Here is a 21358-nt window from a genome sequence, read left to right on the forward strand (position 1 = left end):
AAAATTTATGTCACCTGGGGTAAGGCCCATCTTTTCATTATGCATTTGTACAGTGACTAGCACAATGGGCCCCGATCTTTGATTAAGGCCTCTAGGTGCTACTGTAACACAAACAACTCAGACTTGTGAACTTCATGAAAAGAATCACTGTATCAGAGACAAATCTCAGACTTTTACCTTTTCTGACTGTTGCCCATCTGTCTCAGTTTCCATTTTTTCTTCTTCAACTCCATCTATGAGAAGAAATACAAGTACATAAAGCAGAGTGGTTAAAAGTGCCATAACCACCATTTATTATTCTTGAAAATTAATGACAGGTCTAACTGAAATATCCTACTCTGTTCTGTTGTGGTAATTGGGCTTACAAATTTACCTTAATTGTGAGTTTAACTGTAAAAAGTGAGTGTAAGTTCATAAGATGTCACAACCTATAACAACAAATGTTAATGGGACTAGGTGCAAGAAAACCAGACAGAGAAACTGGATTAGTTTAAACCAAAAAGGCCATGTTCATATAATCCAAGGACTGCTGTAATTATAGTTGTTAAAAACAAATTATGTGGAGTTAATGAACCAAAATTAGTGTGTCAGAAATTAGGCCTAATTGATGGACAAAAATAATGAGGGAATGGGCTATTCCATCCTTTTTGGGTCCTGAAAGAAAGACTTTTTTGGAAACTAGGGGGAGGAGAGGTGAGGAGGACAAAGAACAGAAAAAACAGATTGAGTGAAAGAACAGACAGAGGATACTGAAGCAAGCTTCACCAACATGGCTGCCACCCCCACCATCTCCTGAGGTCCCAGGCCTTCATTATCCTAACCCTGAGAGATGTCCTGACCAGACCAGGCCAGAGAGAGGGACCCAGATAATATTCCCACTTTTACTGGTTCCAGCTGAACCCCAGACACCACCTGGGATGAAATGGGATCAGACTTTAACAGTAGTAACTCCAGCTCATTTCAACTAATTTTCTTTTTCCTAGAGGGACAGTTATTACCATCTTTAATAATATCTAAGAGACTGTCAAACTAGAGGTTTTTCCTTCTAAAACTCTCTCCAGCTAAAGGGAACAAAACATGTTAAAATAAAAGCCTTACTTAATTCTTTACATTTCAAATGCTTTAACTTTTTTCCCCCCTTTTCTTTATCTTCAATAGAAGGTTAAAATAATTTTCAACTGCGTTTGCGTCATGGTACTAAGCAGGCTGAGGTCTCTGAATGCCAAACCCTGGACCATGTTTAACACTGTTTAATGTTGGACAGAGACTGGGTTGTTAATGACTTTGGCCCATTTGTTCCACCTAAATAAATAGAACAGTTCTTTAGAAAGATGCAAGAAAGCTTCATAACACTGGACACATGGGAGGCTTGGCAGCACAATACATTATGCTATAGCCTTAGTTTAAAATTCAGGTTTAAATACAGCTTCACCTTTGCAGGTTTGGCCAGCCGGGGTATGTGAGGCCAACAATATTAAAATAGAGCTGCATAAGGATAAGATTGTGTCATAGAGGCACGGATGCTGTGACTTTCAGAGACTTCTATGACATTTTCTGCTTCAGCCCCAGAGCAGTGGGGCCAGAGCCGTCAGCTGCTGCAGGGGGCCCCCGGGGCTCTGAGCCACTGAGGCTGCGGCAATGGGCCCCTGGAACTGCCGCAGCAGAGGGTGCTGGACACCGCCCCCAACAGCGGGGCTGGGGCTCTCTTCCCCTACTTGGGCTTCAGTCAGACCTCCTGCCCCATTTTTTTTAGTAAAAGTCACAGACAGGTTGCAGGCTTCCATGAATTTTTGTTTATTGCCCACAACCTGACTTTTACTAAAAATAAAATTTAGCTATGAAGATACATAGTTTGCCTGTGCAGACAAACTCAAACTGTTGCACACCTGTAAAAGGCCAAGGATACACCACAATTCTATAACATGTTCAATCCGTGTTATAATTCTGTTGGTTGACTATAATATAACAACATGCTCTACCAATGTAGTCAATTTGTCTGTGTAGATGGTCCGTAGCTCAGGCATGCAAGACCAGCCTCAGTTAAGAACTTCTTGTATTACAAGAGTGGGTAATCACTGCTCAACACAAACTTCCTGAATTGCTTTATGAACTCTACGCACATAAATGTCAGCATGCATGGACAGTCAGTAGGAGACTTTATTTCCAATTTGCAGGTGATCAAAACACTATCAGAGTCTAATTTTATGTTACCCAAATCTGACTGTAGAAGAGTAATTTATGCTCTGTAAAAATATTCTCACACTAAATTCTAGCACCTCTACAAACCGTGTTAAAGCATTAAACATTCACAAGAAAGCCTCTCTATTTCCCTGCCCTAGAATTTGCAGGTCTTCTTTCATGCCCCATAACCAGTTTCTTTCCCTAAGCTTCACGACCAGGGATCCTAGTTTTCAGTGATACCCCCCCCCCACACACAAAAATCCATGTTTTTCCATGATTCAAATGAAATGCTGAACTTTAGTTTCCCTAGCCACAACATATATGAGTATCAGTTGAACACAATGTTTTACCAATATATTGACAATTTTTAAGCTTACCAGCCAAGGCTTGCCGCCTAGGACTGACAGCTGGAGCTCCACCCATTCTCTTGATTATCCGATCTGGCCCCGGTCCCAATTAGATTGGATAATTGGGGTTCCACTGTATATGTTTTTATTTTTTCACAAAATGTAAAAACTAAAGATTTTCTGTATAAACGCAAATTCGCGTTTTTCCGTGGCAAGTGGATTTCTAGGATCATTGTTCATGACTAACTGGTCTTTCATGTCTCCTATCTCCAGATCTTGCTCCTCAAAACATTTATTTCAAAAGGCCTACAAGACCTAGGCATACACTCAAAGAAGTGCTATAACAGACAATAGAATTTTGATGATTTAAGGAAACTGCATATGACTTATGAGTTCTGCCCGATCTTATGAAATTGCTCATTGAAATGCCTCAAGGTAAGTGGAGTCAGCCACATGTTGTCAGGGTGTGTCACCCATTCCCCAGACCCAGGGCAATGGAGGGTTGTCAAACCTTGATGCCCCCCATTCAAGTGAGAGCACCTCAGTACCAATGAGATGGCTGAAGACAGGGGAAACTAGGCTGACCAAATGTTTCTGCAGGACAGAATTAGAGCAGTAGAATTTTTGCAGAAGCACGACAAAGAATAAACAGGCGTTATTGTTGGGTTTTAAAAGTCACAGAACCTGACAGACTTGAGGAAAACTCATGAAGAGATATGAGGAAGCTTGGGTAGGGAAGATGAACAGAGGGGCATGTTTCTGTAGCAGAGGGGTCTTGTTTTATTGAGGAACCAGCCCAGGAAGAAGGAAACAGACTGTACTAGAGAGAAACTCCATGATTCAGAGAGAAGGCATGTGCAGGAGGTAGGATTCTGGGCTCCTTAGAGGACTCTGACCTAAGCCCAAAGAATGCTCTAGAGTGGTGAGAAATTGAAATTTTTCAGTTGAACTTATCTGGGACAGGTAACTCTGCCCTTCTGAAGTACCTGCCTTTGTCCACTGAGAGGGGATTCAACCCATGTTACAGACTGGTCAGTATGGCCTCTTAAAAGGAGAGAAACTGTTCAGGAAGGATTATTATTTAGTAGCCTAGCAATGCCATATGGAAGACACAGATTAGATTGTCTCAGACTCTTGTCCGCAGCCTAAGAGCAGAAATCCAGACTGTGCTTAAAAGCGTGACTCTTTTTGGTAAAAGGAGTGGCACTGATAGGTTATGAAGTTTCAGTCTCTCCTTTGCAACATAATAAGAGCCAAATAGGGAATTGAGTGGTGCGTTTAATGGGAAGTAAAGCTAATAACCTCAAACCAAAAAATTCGACAGAAACAATAGAGAAAGTTCTGTTTAAGTGCAGCTTAGCCAGCGCTCCAAGCTGCTGGCAACCCAAAACTCCCAAGTCCTTTCAGTACAGAGGAACTGGAGGAATTCATGGGCAAAAGCAGCAAAACCGGATGCTACATTATGTATAAAACAAAAACGACTGATTAGAAAATGGGGTGGGGGAGAACAGTGAAGCAATTCTGAAGTTTTGATTCATGTAGATCTCCCAGTCAGAATGACCAATCTCGCTTTGCTCAGCAGCATGAAATATCACAGGTTGACAAAAGTACTCCCTGCTATTTATTCAGTCTAAATTGCATTTGATAATGAAAGGTTATAATTAAAATAATCATGTGGGCTGCTTGCTGGCAGCCACCATAACATTGAAAAGTAATATACATCATGCAGACATGTTTTCTTTCTCTACACATAACTGTACTGCATGTTCCTCTCTCCCCTGTGTAAAATTAAGTTTCCATCTTGCTTTAATACTGACTTGGCAACCAAAAGACTGGTGCTCATTAATGATGCTCATTAATCCCTAGTTAGTTCACCCTTAGGAGGCTACTTCAGCATTGCTTCCTACAGCATATTCTCCAGTCCTTTGCCCTTTCTAGTTTTACCCATCAAGCACACGATTATAAACATACTTTGCATTTCTATAGCACCTGCTATCAAAGGATCTATTAGATCTTTACAAACATTAAACAGGCCTCCCCAGGCCTTTGTGTAGTACATATTACCTCCAATTTACAAATGGGAAAACTAAGGGCGGGTTTACACTACAGCCTAAGTCAATATAACTTGCGTTGCTCAGGGGTGTGAAAAAGCCCCCTCCCCCCAAGTGACACACGTTTCGCGTCTCCACACCGGGCTATGTCGGCAGGAGATGCTCTCCCACTGACAGCATCCGCATCTCCGATATAGAGTAATTATGCCGACGGGAGCTGTAGCTGTGCCGATGTAGTGCTGTAATGTGGACTTGCCCTAAGACACATAAGTTAAGTTAGTTGCCCAGTGTCTGTGAGCTAAAGAGACCTGAGTCCCAGTATCATGCTCTCACTAATACACAGTAATCCATCCCATTCTGTTAAGCAGTTTCTTATCAAGTTACCGTGTAAGTGTAAGATGCAGTCAATGAATAGAAAATCTACCATACAAGCAATGTGACTGAACTTTATTTTGCTATTGAGCATTTAGATTTGTTCCTGTTCCTCTCTAACTCCCCTGTACAAAATCCAGAGCTCTTTGGTTTGATTTTGCAAACTCCTTGCAGTTAATCTATTGTGCTTGTGGAGTTCACATTCTCAACCAATACTTCATTGTGCTCTTGCAGCAACTACTATATACACCCTTTTTAGCTGGTGTAGCCGATCAGATAGGCAGGAGAAAGGCTCCCCCCAGAATAGCATGCCAACTTTGCAGTGGCGTAAAAATTTCACTCATAAATCACATTTACTCTTTTTAAAAGAATATTTCTTTGTTGCAAATAGCCTATGAAAAAGTTTTCTACATTTAAATCTTTATGCGTTTATTAGTTGTAATGTTATATTGAGGCAACATCACAGTTGTAGTTTCCTCAGGAAGTCGGTGGTGTCTCGAAGATAGCTGGGATATGTTCGGTTACTAAGAAAATACCTTAAGTTTCATTATAAATTGCATTTTCACATGTTTATAACTCCTGATGTAACCTAGGTTGTCTGGTAGTGACCGTAATAATAAAATTTTGTTTTAATAAAAAATAAAAAAGTCAGTCTGACAATTTTAGCCAGGTAGTAGTTGATGGCTTTTGAAAATTGTCTTAATGCATTGGTTGCAGAGCCATTATTTGCAGTGACAGTGTTGTGACTGTAGGCCTCCAGCTGGCATGAACCATTTACATTTTTTGCTTATACTGATGGGTGCATGCTGGAATAGTAAATGAATGAAATGAAAAAGGAAACTGAAAAAGTCTCTGCTATGAGTTTCAGGGCAATCTGAATTTAATTTATCTGAGTTCATGCACGTTTCTATCTCTACATTTTAAGCCATTTTAACTACCATAGTAGTGGGAATTTTAAAATGAAATTAATGTAATAAGGAGACTAGACTGAGGTAAAAAATATAAATATGTCACCCAAATGTGAAAGGTATATGGACCTGAAAACATCATATTTTGATACTCTGGATACAAATTATAAAATAAAGGATGCCTGTATTCCAGGAAGACACAGACATGGCCCTTATTGATTTTGTTTCAAACCAGAAGCAAAAATCTGATCAGGTTAATGAAGAATATACAAAACTGACAATTTAGATGGGAATTAGCCCTCTGGATCATGGGTGTCCCCAACACAATCTGATAGTGATAACCTTCCTTCCCTTCTACAGGGAGTGCTCAGTAGTCCCTCTTACAGGGCCTCAAGGGTCTCTATTGCCACAATCCTCTTCAGCAGGTCCTGCATCACAGCAATCATCTTTCGTGTGGAGAAAAACTATATGGCTCTCCCTTCAGAATCAGTAAATGATGGTTCCTAAGCAGCAAGAGGTAGATGGCTACCAAGCAATGCAAGGCATCATCCCAAGGAGGAGCACAGCACCTCCATCCCAAAAGCATACCTCACCCACACCCCAGGAATCACATTCCTAGTCTTAATAGTAAAACACAACCCTCAAGAACAGGGAGCTCTGCCTAGTTAGGTAGCAACACCTATTGGCTAGTGATGAGGAACCTATGACTGGCTTCTAAGGAAGCCCCATTTAACCCTACAACTGGAGAAGGGAAACAGACTTCAAGTCAACAGGGAAATTACAAAGTGTCTGAACTTGGTTTAATTTCTCTAATCAGATTGCCTGCAAGCTACATGAGATAGACTTGCCAGATAAACTCCCCACTCTTCTCAGTAGAACAATAAAGCAGAATGCACCAATGCAAAGTTATCTTTAAAATGTGTTTAAACTTAGTAATTCACAGGTGCCCTGAGACCAGGTTGGCCCTATTTGTTTTCACTGATAGGACCCATTTACACAGATCATTATAACACACTCTTTAATATGAACAAATACTAAATTGATTCTGGATAATCAATGTATTAGCAATGAAAAGGCCGATGTGGTCGGACTGATTAGCGGGCTCAAATGTATGGCAATCTTGCTAGTAACTAGCACCATTTTTTCCTCCATGCTCAGTGAAAGGTAGGAATGCACAACAGTTAGTGCTTCCCATACTTGTACTCCGTGACACTTCTACATGCTCAGCATGACAAACCTGCACACTTTCCTCAGAGGAGAGTGGGTAATTCACTGAAAGCTTGTGAAGCAGTTGTGAACACTGCATGAGTCTGTTTTAAGAAAGGATGGATAGTTATCACTAAGGCTGCGAGTGTCATGGAGGTCACGGATTCTGTGACTTTCCGTGACCTCCGCAATGGCTGGTGCTGTCCAGCAGCAGTAGTTTGGGTGTGTGGGAGGGAGCTAAGGGCTAGGGGACAGGGGTTTGGAGGGTGCGGGGGGCACGCTTACCTGGGGTGGGGGGGCCTCCGTACCGCATGCTGCCCACACCCGCAGCTCCCATTGGCTGCGGTTCCTGGCCAATGGGAGCTGTGGCAACCGGAGCTTATGGCTGGAGCAGCAGAGGAGCCCCTGCCTCCACCGCCTAGGAGCTGTAGGGACGTGGAGCTGGGTAGGAAGCCCCTGCCAGCCCAGCCAACCTTCCCTCCCCCAGCACCAGCGGGGGTCCTGGGTCACCTCCCCCAGCACCCGCGGCGGTTGCCACCCCTGCCCAAGTTTTAGTCCCAGCGGGTATTTTTAGTATAAGTCATGGACAGGTCACGGGCCCGTGAATTTTTGTTTACAGCTCGTGACCTGTCCATGACTTTTACTAAAAATACACGACTAAAATGTAGCCTTAGTTATAACCAGTCCTCAAAAGGCACTCTACTAGCTGAGAGAGGTCTTGGCAAGGACACGAATAAGTAAAATATTCCAAGACTGTTTCTTTTTAGCAATGTTTGCATTCAGTCAAATCACACATGGAGATGAAAGGGAAATCATTGCCTGCCAAAAATACAGGAGGTAAAATGACCACCCTTATATGTGTTTATTCTGCCTGTGAAACTTTCAAGTGCACAGACACAATAGGAACTGGGGCGAAATCATTCATAAAAACAAGGATGGTGAAGTTTATCACACCTTCTCTCTCTTATGCCTCTCTACTCCACATATTCACCACTGGCTTCCATCTTCTTTCAGTTCTGTTTCTATTGTGCATTTCCTTGGTCTACCTTGTTGCCTCTTGACCTGGGGGTTCCAGTCCAATGCCTGTCTTATGTTATTTGGGTCTTTCCTCCATGTATGTCCTAGCCATCTCTATTTTTGTTCTGTAATTTGTCATTTTTTTCCTGGTCATCTGATATTGAAGAATTGTCTAAAAACTATTTATGAAAGCCTGGAGTTTAGGTAGTAAGATCTTAATAAGAGAGGGTTACTCACCTTGTGCAGTAACTGAAGTTCTTCAACATGTGTCCCCCCATGGGTGCTCCACAGTAGTTCCTTCTCTGCCGCATCTACAGTGGAGCATCCGTGGAAGAAGAGAGGGTTACTCACCTTGTGTGGTAACTGAGGTTTTTTGAGATGTCCCCCCCCATGGGACTCCACTGTAGGTGCAGCAGAGAAGGAACTACAGTGGAGCACCCATGGGGACATCACTCAAAGAAGTCGTCTCCAAGTTTCAGTGCCATGGAATAAGATTGACGTTACAATGGTGTTGAATACTCTAAGTTTAGTTTGGAGGACAAGATTTCTGTTTCTTCAGCTTTAGAGTTACAAAAGGCATGGCAGGCTTTCACTGTTCTGGCTTTAATGTTTTCATTGGTTCCATCTGTGGTACTTACAGTGTTGCCAAGACATGTAGAAGAGGTCTGATGTTTCACATCAGTCCGATGGACTGTGCCTTGACGCGGCTGAAAGGCTTGAGTTCCCCCATGATCCTGAGAGCTATGCTGATGGGAGCCTAACTCTTGATAGGGCCACTCATGCCAGACAGGTCGATGGATAGGACCAGGCTAAAGGCCTCTGCTCTGTTATACATACCTTTGTCACCTCCCTGTCTGGACAGCAGCAATGCAATATACTTGGGCAACAAACCTTCAGCTCTTAGTTAACTCCAACTAGTACAAAATGCTGAAGTGCATCTCCTCAGCAACACAGGCTAACATGAGCACATCAGACCTGTCCTCTGCTCTCTAAATTGGTTTCCCTTAGAATATCATATCAAGTTCAGGGACTTGGTCATTATCCTCAAGGCACTCAATGGCCTGGGCATAGTATAAAGGTCACCCAACCCTCTGGGATGAGGACAAGATAGACAATTCCACTCCTCAGGCACAATGGAACTTTTTACAACACGGGCAAAGATTGTGCAGAAGACAGAGCTTTCCCAGGGCTCGTCTGAAACCGCAGAACAAGGTCCAACAGGAACTAAGGGCCATCACAAGTCTCACCACCTACCATTCCAAGTGCAAGGCGAACTTCTTCGACCTGCCTTCTCTGGCACACACAGCACTAAAAACACACACAAAACTCCACCACAGCCATACCAAAACACCACACTGTACTGCACACAAAATCTTCCTGTGTGAAGTGGAAAAGTGAAAGAATAAACCACTGCTGGAAGGGACTTAGAGAGAACAGTAATGAGGGCAGGATAAGAATCTGGATAAAACAGAACAAAACAGAACGGAGGTTTGCTTCATGTTTGGTGTAGTGCTTTGAGATCCTTGAATGGAAGCCATTACAGAAGGACAAAGTACTATAACTCTTCCCAGGAAACTCAACGTTCACCATCATCATCCAAACTGAAATCTCCAATTAAAGTTACAGTGCACTTTATTAATGAAAACATTTGTGAAGTTTAATATAAATGGACAAGGGCTGTACCTGGCTGCAAAGTGTGTAAACATCCCTGTGGAGTAATATACAGGGCACTGGCACAGTCCACTGGTTAGTGATCAAATCTAGTAGTTCTTTACCTTCTTGGGTTCATGACCTCAACTCTCCTGGATTCCACCAAAAAAAGTCTTTATGAAAAGAATCTTTTGCAGCCAAAATTTGATTGTGGGGTTTGGGTCATCTGAAGATACAGTGGGAGGTTTTGGGGGCTAGATGAGGTGCTCTCTGCTAGAAGTGGGGCAGGTGTTGAGCTGGAGGGCTTGACACAAGAATGCTGGGGGTTGCTGGTGCTGGATGGTGCTCTTTTCTCCCTCCTCCCCACACTCACCTAACACTCAGATATGAGGCCTCACTGCTCCAAAAACCTGACACTCAGAGGTTTGTAGGCAAGGACTAACAGGGAGGAGAAAGTGTAGGGCTGTTACTGGATTTGGGGACAGGAATGTTTGGAGCAGAGCAAGAAAGGCTCTGAAGAATGTATGCGGAAGTTAATTTTTGTATTGCTTACAAGATAGCACAAACATATGAGTGTTGGTTTGGGAAACTGCTTTTGTCTGGACATCTTGCATCTGTCCAGAGTGGAGCTGGCTGTACCTTTAAGATTCTAGCATTCAAGTGGCTCTTTGTACAAGCAATTAGAACTTAATCCTGCCCACAGTCCATCTGGGCAAACATCAATGTGCATCTTGCAAAGAATGTGTGCAAACAAAACTGGTTTAAAACATGGTTTAAAAACCATGAAATACAGGAAGACAAGGCTGATTATTAAGGGCTTGATCCTGCCCTTAAAGGTAACAGTGAACAAAAATCCCTAAGATGAGGGCTCCCAGTGCATTCAGAAGAGGAATTCTGGATGTCCTTAATTCACGGCATCTCTCATGTTAACGATTTAATCTGATCCACTATAGACTCTACATATTGATGTGAAGGATCCTGGTTGTCAGCTTTGAATACAGCAAACCACAAAGGTTATTACAGGTCAGAATTCTAGACTAACAGCGGCTCCCACAGTCTATACCAATCACATTTCCCACTTGACTCTGAAATATATCAATATAAAAAAGACAATTTTCAAAAGACTAGTGGCGCTATAATTTTATTTCTAGACTACATCAATGAACCTTAAATACTATTAAGTATTCCTAAATAGATAATTTAGTTTTCAAGGGTGACATATTTAAGTGTAATACTTCAGTTCTAGTGATGCAAGCACAGCTAGCTTTTTCAGTAGGCGTATGCCATGCAGATGTACTTTAGCTTATTAAAAACACCACTGCAAGTGCAACCTTGGTAGATTCTTCCTCTGCGCCCTCCATTGCAAAGCTGTTTTGAGGTGAAAGGCCATGCAGATTGTCGAGTGACCCAGTTAACTCTTGTTGTGAAGCTCCCCCAGGGAGAACCGTCTGCTGTTGTCCTAATTTATTCCATTAATCACAGCCCAGTACAAATCGCATTAACTATAACAGGCCAGTATTAGAGATAGAACCAGTCCACAAGAATTATGTTATGGTTGTCTGCTTTCCACATCCCCTTATTAAACAGCAAAGGCTACAAAATCTGTATTTGCAACTAGTGGGCATCCTTTTGGAGAAAAGGGCAACTGACAGGCCACTGTCCAATACTAATGATGTACAACTAAGGAATTTCATGGCTCAGGCCCCAGAAAAGTCCACTCCTGTTGTCTCAAATCCTGCTGGGCAAGACTTACTAGCCAATTGTAACACTCCAACTAAAACAGGCTTAAGTCCATTGATTATTTTAATATAACCGCTAATTTAACCTCGATCCAAGCTGGAAAATACTTAGATTTGTTTTACATGAGTCTCTCAGATAAGAAAAATAAAACTATTCCCCCTTTAAAGGATTTAGAGGACTATAACTCCTCTTGTCAATTCCACATGACAAAACAATGCGACACAGATATGGAGAAGGAGATAGTCCAGATGCCATGATGTTTATTTTTCAGCATGTATTTGTCACATCATTTCAGAGTTCTATGCTCCTCCAAGTCAGCTCTGCCCTGCTCCACCATGTGGAACTGACAAGAGGCAACAGAGCACTATGGAATAGCTTGCTAATTTCAGTTTCCTTTTAAAAAAAAAAAAAAAGTCTAATGTGAAATTCAGAGTGTATTCTGCAGTGGTTTTAGTTTAAATTAAACACTGTCCAATTTAAATCTATGTACTTTTTAAAAATAAGAATCATACATGGTACACATATACCTACTTCAGCTACGGAATGAGACTTGGAGAGGTAGGTGTTAAGTGTACTATTGTGCTCCTAGTTCCTATGAACCCTCCTCAAAAAACCACCACACAATTTTGTAATCTCTGCTCATGTCTGGAGTAACGGGGGATACCGTAGGTAAGGCCTGAGGTGTTCTGGCAGAGCTTGAGGCAAAGCTTGCACACTATCCAGATTACACTATGCTCAGCTTTATCTGGTACGAGACATGCTTCACTGGCACAAACCCTAAATTCACTCACAAATTATTTGTGGTAGGATGAACAAGACACCAGCCAACCAATGCTGAACAGAGATTTTGAGATATTAAAAATTTACTGACAAACATTAACAGTGCTGCCCAATCTTTACTGAATGTTTAAAGATTAAAATCTTTTTGCATTTTAGTGGGTATATAGCAGAGTCCCTGCAGGGACTCTGCAGTAAACCAAATGGAAGAAATAAGAGCAGCTATGCTGCAGGGTCTAAGGAACTAAATAGAAAACTAAGTTACACAACTTACATTCTCTATTTAAGAATGGGATTTAAAGAGAAGTTAGTTTTTAGTGGAAAGGGGATTCAAACAGGGATTTTCCATGTATTCTAGGAGGTTGAAACAGCCGCACAGCTTCTACACATTTGTGCTATAGAGGACAATTTTTGTAGCATGAATAAGCATAGCCTAAAATATTAGCCTTATATGCCAGAGTATCTACTGAAGTAACTCAATAAGCAAATGCGTCCACACATTAGAAACTCAGTTCAACTGTGACAGTTACAACTACATTAGTTTAAATCCAAAATATAGAGAAACATTTTATTCCAAAAAAAACCAAAGGCATCAGGCATTCCTTATCATTAGGAACTCGAAACGTAGGGTAGGATGTGAGTAGAAGGGGGGAACAGCTCCTTTATTCCTGTTGGGTTTCTTTCCCCTGTCCTGACTTTCCTACCCCTTTTCCTTCCTATGTACCCCCATTGTCCTCCTTTCTTTCCTATTCTCTACAGCCTCATTCTGGCTCCTTTCTCTTTTCCCTCTTGTGCCCGCCTCACCTATCTCTTTAGGCAGAGGCCGCATAGCCTTTGGCCCAACGTGCAGTGGGGCTGAAGTGGTGTTGGGACATCTGTGGTCCCTTGATTATAGAGAAGCCTAAGTCTGATTTAGTTGGGGATTGGTTGATTTAGTTGGTGTTGGTCCTGCCATGAGCAGGGGGTTGGACTAGATGACCTCCTGAGGTCCCTTCCAACCCTGATATTCTATGATTCTATGATTCTATGAGAGTTTTCAAAAATCTAAGAATGGCCCAAACTATGCCACACAAAAGCACCGCTAGCCAATACGCATTGTCCATGTGCAGTTCAGGTCTAATGAAACAATGTTTTTTAATCATTACTGTTGTCTAACTCTGTACCCAGAACACAATCAGGCAGGAAGTCATGAAAACAGAGTGGAAATGAAGAAAAAATATTATGTAATGATTCCCCCCCCCCCCCCCCCCCCCCCAGCAGGGTTGTTCTGTACTTACATTTGACAAAGGCATACAATCCAGTTGGTTTTATCATAACTTCCAAAGAGATGGAAGGCATTATGTCTCATCTGGTCTGAACCAACCTTACTACCAGTGGGGTCAATGCAGAATTGTTCCCTCTGGAATATTTAATTGTTTTGCTTAGTCTGCTTTTATATCTCCCAAGAGATGGGGTTTTCATTTTGAGTCTTGTAAATAGGAACATATGAAGTGACATTCTGGATCTGAACCAAAGTCCATCTTGTCCAGTATCGAAGGCTTCAGAGGTAGGTGTGAGAACTCTGCAGTAGGCAGATGTGGGATAATCTACCCCCTAGACTAGGTTTCATCCCAACTGCTGATAGACATTGGCTTAAAACCTGAAACATGCAATTTAATATTCCTTCCTAAATGGTTAGAATTTATTATGACAACTCTGGATATTCTAATTATTTATATAAGTGCCCAATCCCTTCTGAACCTTGCTAAGTTCTTGGCCTCAACATCTTCCTGTGACAATGAGTTACAGTCTAACTACGTGTTGTGTGAAAAGGAATTTCTTTATCAGTTCTCAATTTCCTGCCTTTTAATTTCACTCAGTGTCCTCTAGTTCTTGTTTTATGAGAATGGGAGAACAGAAGCTCCCAATCTATCTTTTGTAGACCATCCATTATGCTATATACTTTTATCCGGTCTCCTTTTATTTCTTACAATTGTGCATATCAGTTACTGTGTCAATAAAGTATTGTTTGCTCTAACACACATCTAACAACAACCACCAATGAGTCATGTCAGCTACCTGTTACTTACACTTTTATATAAATGTTTAAGATTTTTCCATCAGCAAAAACTGAAAACTTTCTATATTAAAATATTAGCAATAGAAATAAATGGGCGACATTTACAATGTAGTCCAAGTTCCCTGCAGGAAAGCTGTATATTATAAAAATGTTTATATTCAAAAGACTCTAAATGCTATTGAACACTAACTTCTAATTTTGCTAATGACAAATGTGTCCTACCTTTAGCTTCAACATTTCGGGAACTGTTAACACAAAACTGATTTATGATAAGTCATATGCATGACTTATTGCTGACAATTATTTGTTCTATAATTGTCTAGGTCGCTTTCTGACCTAAAAGGGACAGAAGAAGTGAGGGTGGGACCAAAGAAGAGAGAGATGGTATACTAAAGACTAACAGATTCAGGTTTTTACTGTATTCTATATAGAAAATATATATGCTTGTTTCTCGCTGAAAAAAAGTACTAAAGATAAACCTGATCTGCAAAAATTTCTGCATTCAAAACGTATGACCTACCAAGCTTCTCTGGCTCATCTGGACCTGTTCCAGCAATGCAGCTGCTCTCTAGTCCATATGTTGGATCCACCTTCCCAGAGGTTCTTGCTGCCTCCTGCACTTTCTTGACATGGGCTTCAACTAGTTCCAATGGTACCTCCTCTCGGACCCGAGAAAATTCCTCTGTTAAAGAATTAAAGAGAAAATATTATGATGTCTGCACGTCACATGTCAAAAATAATCAATCAGTTTTCACAGACTCACATATAAATAAATACAATGACAAAGTGAATTTTCTATGTGTTCTGAAGTTCCTCCTCACTTATAACACAAGGAAGCTCATTTCCTCCCTTAAATGTGGTAGTTAGCAGTAGTTAGAGTTAACATCTCTTCCAAACTATACAAATGCAAACTAGCACATTTATTCTATCTACAGAAAATAAGATAACCGGTTACTGAGTATGCAAGAACTATTCTATCCAATCACAATTACGTAACATAACCAGGAAAGCAACAAGTTAAAATTAATAGAACCAAAATCAACAGCTAGGATCTTTGTTTATCTTTTTTGTACAAGATTCCAAATAAGTGATTTAACACTGTAGCAGTATTTGTTAATGTAATGTACATTTAAACAAAATGATGACAAAAAGTAATCATGGGCACTTATGTAGTGCTTTACAAACCAATTAATAGTTCATAGAATCATAGAAGTGTAGGACTGGAAGGGACCTCAATACGTCATCTAGTCTAGCATTAGTAAAATGCAAAACAGACAATAACCATACTGGTAACTCCTCCCTGAGTAATTTTATAGATATTTGCTTCTGTTTTCAACTTATGTTAGCTGCGTTTTGAAGGAACGCTAAAGATAGCAGCTGATCTTTCTAAAGCTCAGGGAAGCCAGCAACCAAGCACACTATGTCAGACAAAATCATAAGGAAAGATAGCCATAGTGACCCCATACCTAAAGCAGCTTTAGCTGCAGCTGATGCCACCCGAGGATCTACCACAGATGCCAAAAAAGCAACAGTGCTCATCACTGGGTTTCCAGACTGGCTGAAAGGTACAGGCTGGTAAGCCAATGGGCCTAAGGATGCATCAGAGTTCTCCAGATAAGGGTCCTCTATGGGAAGTCTCAGAAAGTGGAGAATGCATTCATCCTGGGTGCGACTCCCAACATGCTCAGAGACTTTATTCCAGTCATCTTTGTACATCTCCAGAGCCTGCAACAGAGGAAGAGAAAGGGTAAGAATTGTTTTGCAAATAATGCTATGTATACACAAGTTTTTTTGTTCTCACCACCATCCATTCTGGTGACAAACAGAACAGTGAATCAAAAAAGGGGAACTATGTGAAAGGGAGTATATAAAAATTGATTTTTCATAAACACTTGTTTAGACAGTTGAGGGCCTCTCACTTAAACGCCAAGTTGAATTTATGAGCTATGGGAACCGGTAAACAGTATAATTCTGGTCTTTTATTCTGTGCTCAAACACACAAGTCTGATTCTCTGTTTGCTAATTACCATCTCAAAAACTTGAAAGACTTTACAAAACAATTGTTTAATTTGTGAGTCAACACAACCTATAATGAGTATCTAAACACACCAACATTTGCAACAGACTACAGCAAAGGGGAGTGAAAGAAATGGAAGTTATTGTTAATATTTCTGAAGAAGAATTCTCTCTCATGTTAAAGGGACATCATGAACTTGAAACCTCGTTAATTAAAACAAAATTAATTAAGTAGTTTCATGTACTCCTACCAATTTTTTGGTTTGACACATCTTATTTTCTTAACTTTAAAAGTGTTTCCCTTTCCTTGTTGCTGTGTGAAAGACTAACACAAACAGGGGAAACTGATCGACTATACAGGGGAATAGAGTGTTGCTTACACCAAACATATTAGTTTCATTGTTCCCTTTTCCCTCCCAGACCTACACCCTCCATGACGTTTCTCCTCATGTTCTTTCTCATCATATGCTAAAATTATAAGCTGTTTGGGGTAGGGTCTGTCTTATTTTATGTGTGTACAGTGCTAGCACAATGGGGCCTGGCCCTGAACCTGATTGGTGCTACTACAATGTAAACAATTGACTGTACACAAAGTGCTGTCAGCTGCACAAAGCAAAACATGAAAAGATGAGAAAATGATTCTTTCCCCCATAATCTTAGTTACAATCTACTAAAAAGGTAGGTAAAAGTTTTCAAACAGGAGTTTGATTTTTAAATTGATGGAGTCCTTGTAAGTTTTCAGACTAACAAAACACTGTTAATGCAAATAATTTTGGCAGCATGGAGAAGGATACCAGTGATACAACCATGAAATGAGCTATAAAGATAAGTCTAATTTTTCTCAACAGCCTAGAAATAAGACTACAGAACATTCTTGATCACTGGCAACTAGACAGAATCCATGAGTTGTAAGGTGAGGATCTTGGTGTATCAGAAGCAACAGATTGTCAATGTGGCTATATTTACAGAGCACCATCTATTACACTATAAATGGTAAGGAAAATCCTGCGTTCAGGATTGAAGTATTAGAATGTAGTGTAGAGAGATTATTAAATCCCTTAATTAATCTTTGGTAAGAGCAGAGGTATTTGAACCACATTAAATAAGTCTACTTTGTGGACAAGATCTCCTGCATCTGAAATAATTTATCAGAATCCCAAGTGATGGGGACTAGACACTGGACCACTGATATACCAACTTTCCCAGACCTTGGTCCAGTTATACAACAGCAAGTCCTTGAAGAAGTGGAGGAAATTCAAATGATGACATGCGATTCGGATTCCCGCCAGTTGTGGATAGCCAAAAAGGCAAAAAGTTCCTTGGGCAAAATGAAATTGCCTTCCTTTACAGAAAAGTCAGCTATCTGCCTTAAAGCATTCTATTATCTGATCACTACCTAAGATGTTGATCACTGTCACCAAAGTTAGAGAAGCCAGGGAACAGCCATCTCCCAACTACACCTGCCTCTGCCAATAACCAACGCTCTTCCCAATTGGGTGTTTAACCCATAAGAACAGCCCTACTGGGTCAGACCAAAGGTCCAACCCTAGGATATGGTACAGAAGCTCACTGACGGAAGATTTCCTCCTGGCCACCACATGCACAAAACCAAGATCCATACTAAGATTCCTTGGTCATTTCTCATCAGCTTTCAACACAGCTGATTATGAGATGCTGCTGGACCACCTTAACTTTGCAGTGGTGAGCGCTAATGTTATGAGTTGATTCAGATCCTTCCTCTGAGTGATTTCACTGATCCCTCATTTTCACATCTAGAACCCTCAACTGTGGAGTATTACAAGACTCTGTCCTCTATTCCATCACACTGAATGCATATTTAAAATCACTAGGGAAGGCAGTGAGAAAATACAGCCTTACTTATCAACAGCATACAGATGTCACCCAGTTCTACCTATTCTCCTCCCAGAATGTCCCAGTGCCTAAATGGTGGGTCAGCATCTGAATGAAAAGCACCAGGAGAAGATAAACCCAGACATGATGGAAACAATGCTAGTGGAAGATGGAAGTATTCTGAAGATCCAGTCAAATTTGTCACCAATCTGAAATGAGGGATCTGTCCTCCATTCATCAAAACAGTTTGCAGCCTATTGATCCTCCTAGTTCCTTCTTTCACTGCTACTGGATTCACAAATAGTGGTATCTACCAGACCATCTTCTTCCATCTTTAACAGGCCACGAGTCAACAACTTACCCAAATGGATATCAATTTAGGCACAGTATTCCAATCCTTTTGTAACCTGCACGATGGACTACTGAAATATACTGTACCTGGAAACTAGTGCCTTGAAAAAAAGCTTCAACTAGCCCTAAATGCAGTAACCTATCTTCCAAACAGATAGATGTGAGCCCTTCACCTGATCCTGTGGATATTACACTCCTCACAAACTTATCACAAGTTCTTATTTAAGGTTCTTGTTAGAGCCCTCATAGACTGGGCTCAGACTACCTCAGCATTGACCACTCTCTCTACATCCATGACTTCCCATGACAGTTACATTACTCAAAAGACTCGATTACACCCATTACAAAGATGAAAGTCTAGAGCAAGAGAAATCAGCAGCCCAGCGGCTTTTAAACTGCCTGCCACAAGACATTCAAACTACCAGAAATGTCTTCACCTTCAGGACAACATGCAAGATTTTCTGGTTTACATTCCTCCATCCCCCATACAAGAAAGATTTACACAACCTTTCTGCACATGCAGGGAAGAGGAGAGACCCAAAAGGTAGATCAACTTTAAAATAGACTACTTGACTTACCGATTTCCACAAGGTACTTCGATAGCATGGGGATGGGTGCATCAAATATTTAGATAGAATATTCTCTTGTGAGAGCTCCAAGACACACAAGTGCAAAAAGTAAAAAGATATTGGAAGTTTTAACACAGTTGTCAAGGACTAAATGGACCAGAGACCGAACTATACTTTCACCCTCTGAGGCAGTTACTCCAATTTAGGACTAAGGCGAGGGAAGCTTGTACAAGTGTTGAATATGCTGTAACTTGTCCTGTGGGTAAAGAGGACATCAGTCTCCAGGACTATAAATATAGCACCTTTCACTAGCACTATACATACATTTTTTTAAATCTAAGAAGTCTAGAATGAATTGCTTTCCAGACTGGAGTCTTGCCCTCATAAGCCTGTAAGGAAGTGTTTTCGCAGCTGCAATAGCCTCAGCTATAATTGTTTTCATCAAAGCCATGGTCATCTTCTGTCACAAGACACTTTGGGCTGTCAAGAATGCTGAGTCAGCAAGGAAAAATACAAGCTGAGGAGCACTTTGGAAGATGTGAAAAGAGACTAGCCAGATGGATAGCTGAGCTGAAAATTGAAATGTGACAGATTCGTTGTGCATTGACCAACTTGAAGAAATACATCCACACCAGGTGGTGACCAGATATGTGTCATTCTGGAGGTCTCTTTACCAAAGATCGGTTGGGACGCAATTTGTCCCCAATATTTCGCTCAGCGGGCTTTTTTTTTTTTTTTTTTTTTGCGCTCTGCCGGCGGACCTCCCCCCCCAATGTGTCCTGATATTTTCTTCCTCTCATCTGGACACCCTACCCACACCAGGTGGCCTAAGGTCTTGTTTTGTATGATTATTTATAAGTGGTTTAGTTTTGCCTTGTTGAAACGTTTGAATCAGTTTCTCTTGCAGAGTTTAAAACTAGTGTAGCTCGACGTAGTAAAGAGATCTCCAGAATGACCTCAGTCCACTGCTGTACCCTCCACCCAAAGTGTAGGAAGCAGGATTAGGTGGGCAAATGCAACACAAAAAAAATTCCTATTTAATACTTCAGAGGAGAGCAAATGTTCTCTGTCACTATAACTTAAGAAGCCAGAAAGGGAAGGGCAACATGAATTATGAAAATGTCCAAGACCATAAACTAAGCAATCAGTACCGAAAGCTAAGGTTCTTTTAAAAGATACCATGGAAAGGAGAAATACACCCAGGAAATCAGAGATTCTGTTTGGTCATCTGGTCCATACTACAGGCACCAATGCAGGGCTGTTCTTTATGGTATTGTTATCCTGTGCTTTGTCCAGTCCAATTTTAAATGTCCCAAGCAATGGGGCTTCTGTTACTTTCCTTGGAAAACATTTCCACAGTTTAGAAGATCTCAGCATCAAGCAGAATTTCCTTATATTCAGGCTATAGATTTCTTTCCCTAATTTCATCTAATTACTGCTGGCTATACCCCCCACGTTAGAAAGCTAGACTGGCTGTATTTTTGCATAATACGATTCAGTGCATTCTACTTCATTGCTTATTATTTTTCTGTTAAACTAATGTTTAACTTCCCACAACACTTGCCCTTATTATGAACTGCTGAAAATGCTCTTGTAGCAATGTAAGGCATACAGTGCTACACTGAGATACAAGTGAAAAAATGGCAAATGAGGATGCTAGGAGAGAAGCAGATTTTTCTCCCTCCAGTCATTCAGTCTATGGATAGTAGGGGAATAATTATCTTGGATAAGACTTTTTCTTTGGAACTGTACTGCACATATTTGCCCAAAGCTACCCTGAGGATTTAATTGGATGGAGTTGGCTTGTTGTAGCAGGATCACTTAAGCTTGAACGGATATCCTCTCTTTAATGTTTTATTTATAGGCTAAAAACCAAAAAGATTGAACAAATAGCATGGGCTCAGAACTCATTCCTTGTTTAATAAGCATTTGCTGAATTTGGGGTGATGTTTATTTGGATTATTCCACTGGGATATTTTCTTGCCATTTTTGGACACCATAAGAGTATTGCACCTTTTTACGATAAATCAATGGATCATAGCTGGATCACCATCCATTCCAATCAGTTTTAACCAAGCAAACAACTTTATTTACTGCAGTGAGGTGTTGCAATGTTGGATTTGCAATCCAGATTTTGTTTTTGCTCACAAGTCATTCTATTATTTCTCTTCCATTCTAGTGGAGCTATAGCATTCCGTGCTAGTGAAGTTATTAACTATCACTAAGGAAACTGTCAATAAAATATTGGTTGAAAGTTACTCCA

At 40.8% G+C, this 21358-nt stretch overlaps 1 protein-coding gene across 1 annotated transcript in view; it reads right to left on the reverse strand.

The window, feature by feature from the left end:
- The window catches only part of SMARCC1 (SWI/SNF related, matrix associated, actin dependent regulator of chromatin subfamily c member 1), a 163794-nt gene that overhangs the window by 50977 nt on the left and 91459 nt on the right, over positions 1–21358 (reverse strand). The window contains exons 20-22 of the mRNA XM_065398174.1: positions 15775–16033; positions 14829–14990; positions 178–233 (exon numbers count right to left, since the gene is read on the reverse strand). Of these exons, the coding sequence (XP_065254246.1) occupies positions 178–233; positions 14829–14990; positions 15775–16033 (477 nt within the window). The remainder of the gene's footprint in view (positions 1–177; positions 234–14828; positions 14991–15774; positions 16034–21358) is intronic.

This window comes from Emys orbicularis, chromosome 2 (genome assembly GCF_028017835.1).
Source record: "Emys orbicularis isolate rEmyOrb1 chromosome 2, rEmyOrb1.hap1, whole genome shotgun sequence".
In the NCBI taxonomy this organism is placed as follows: Eukaryota; Metazoa; Chordata; order Testudines; family Emydidae; genus Emys; species Emys orbicularis.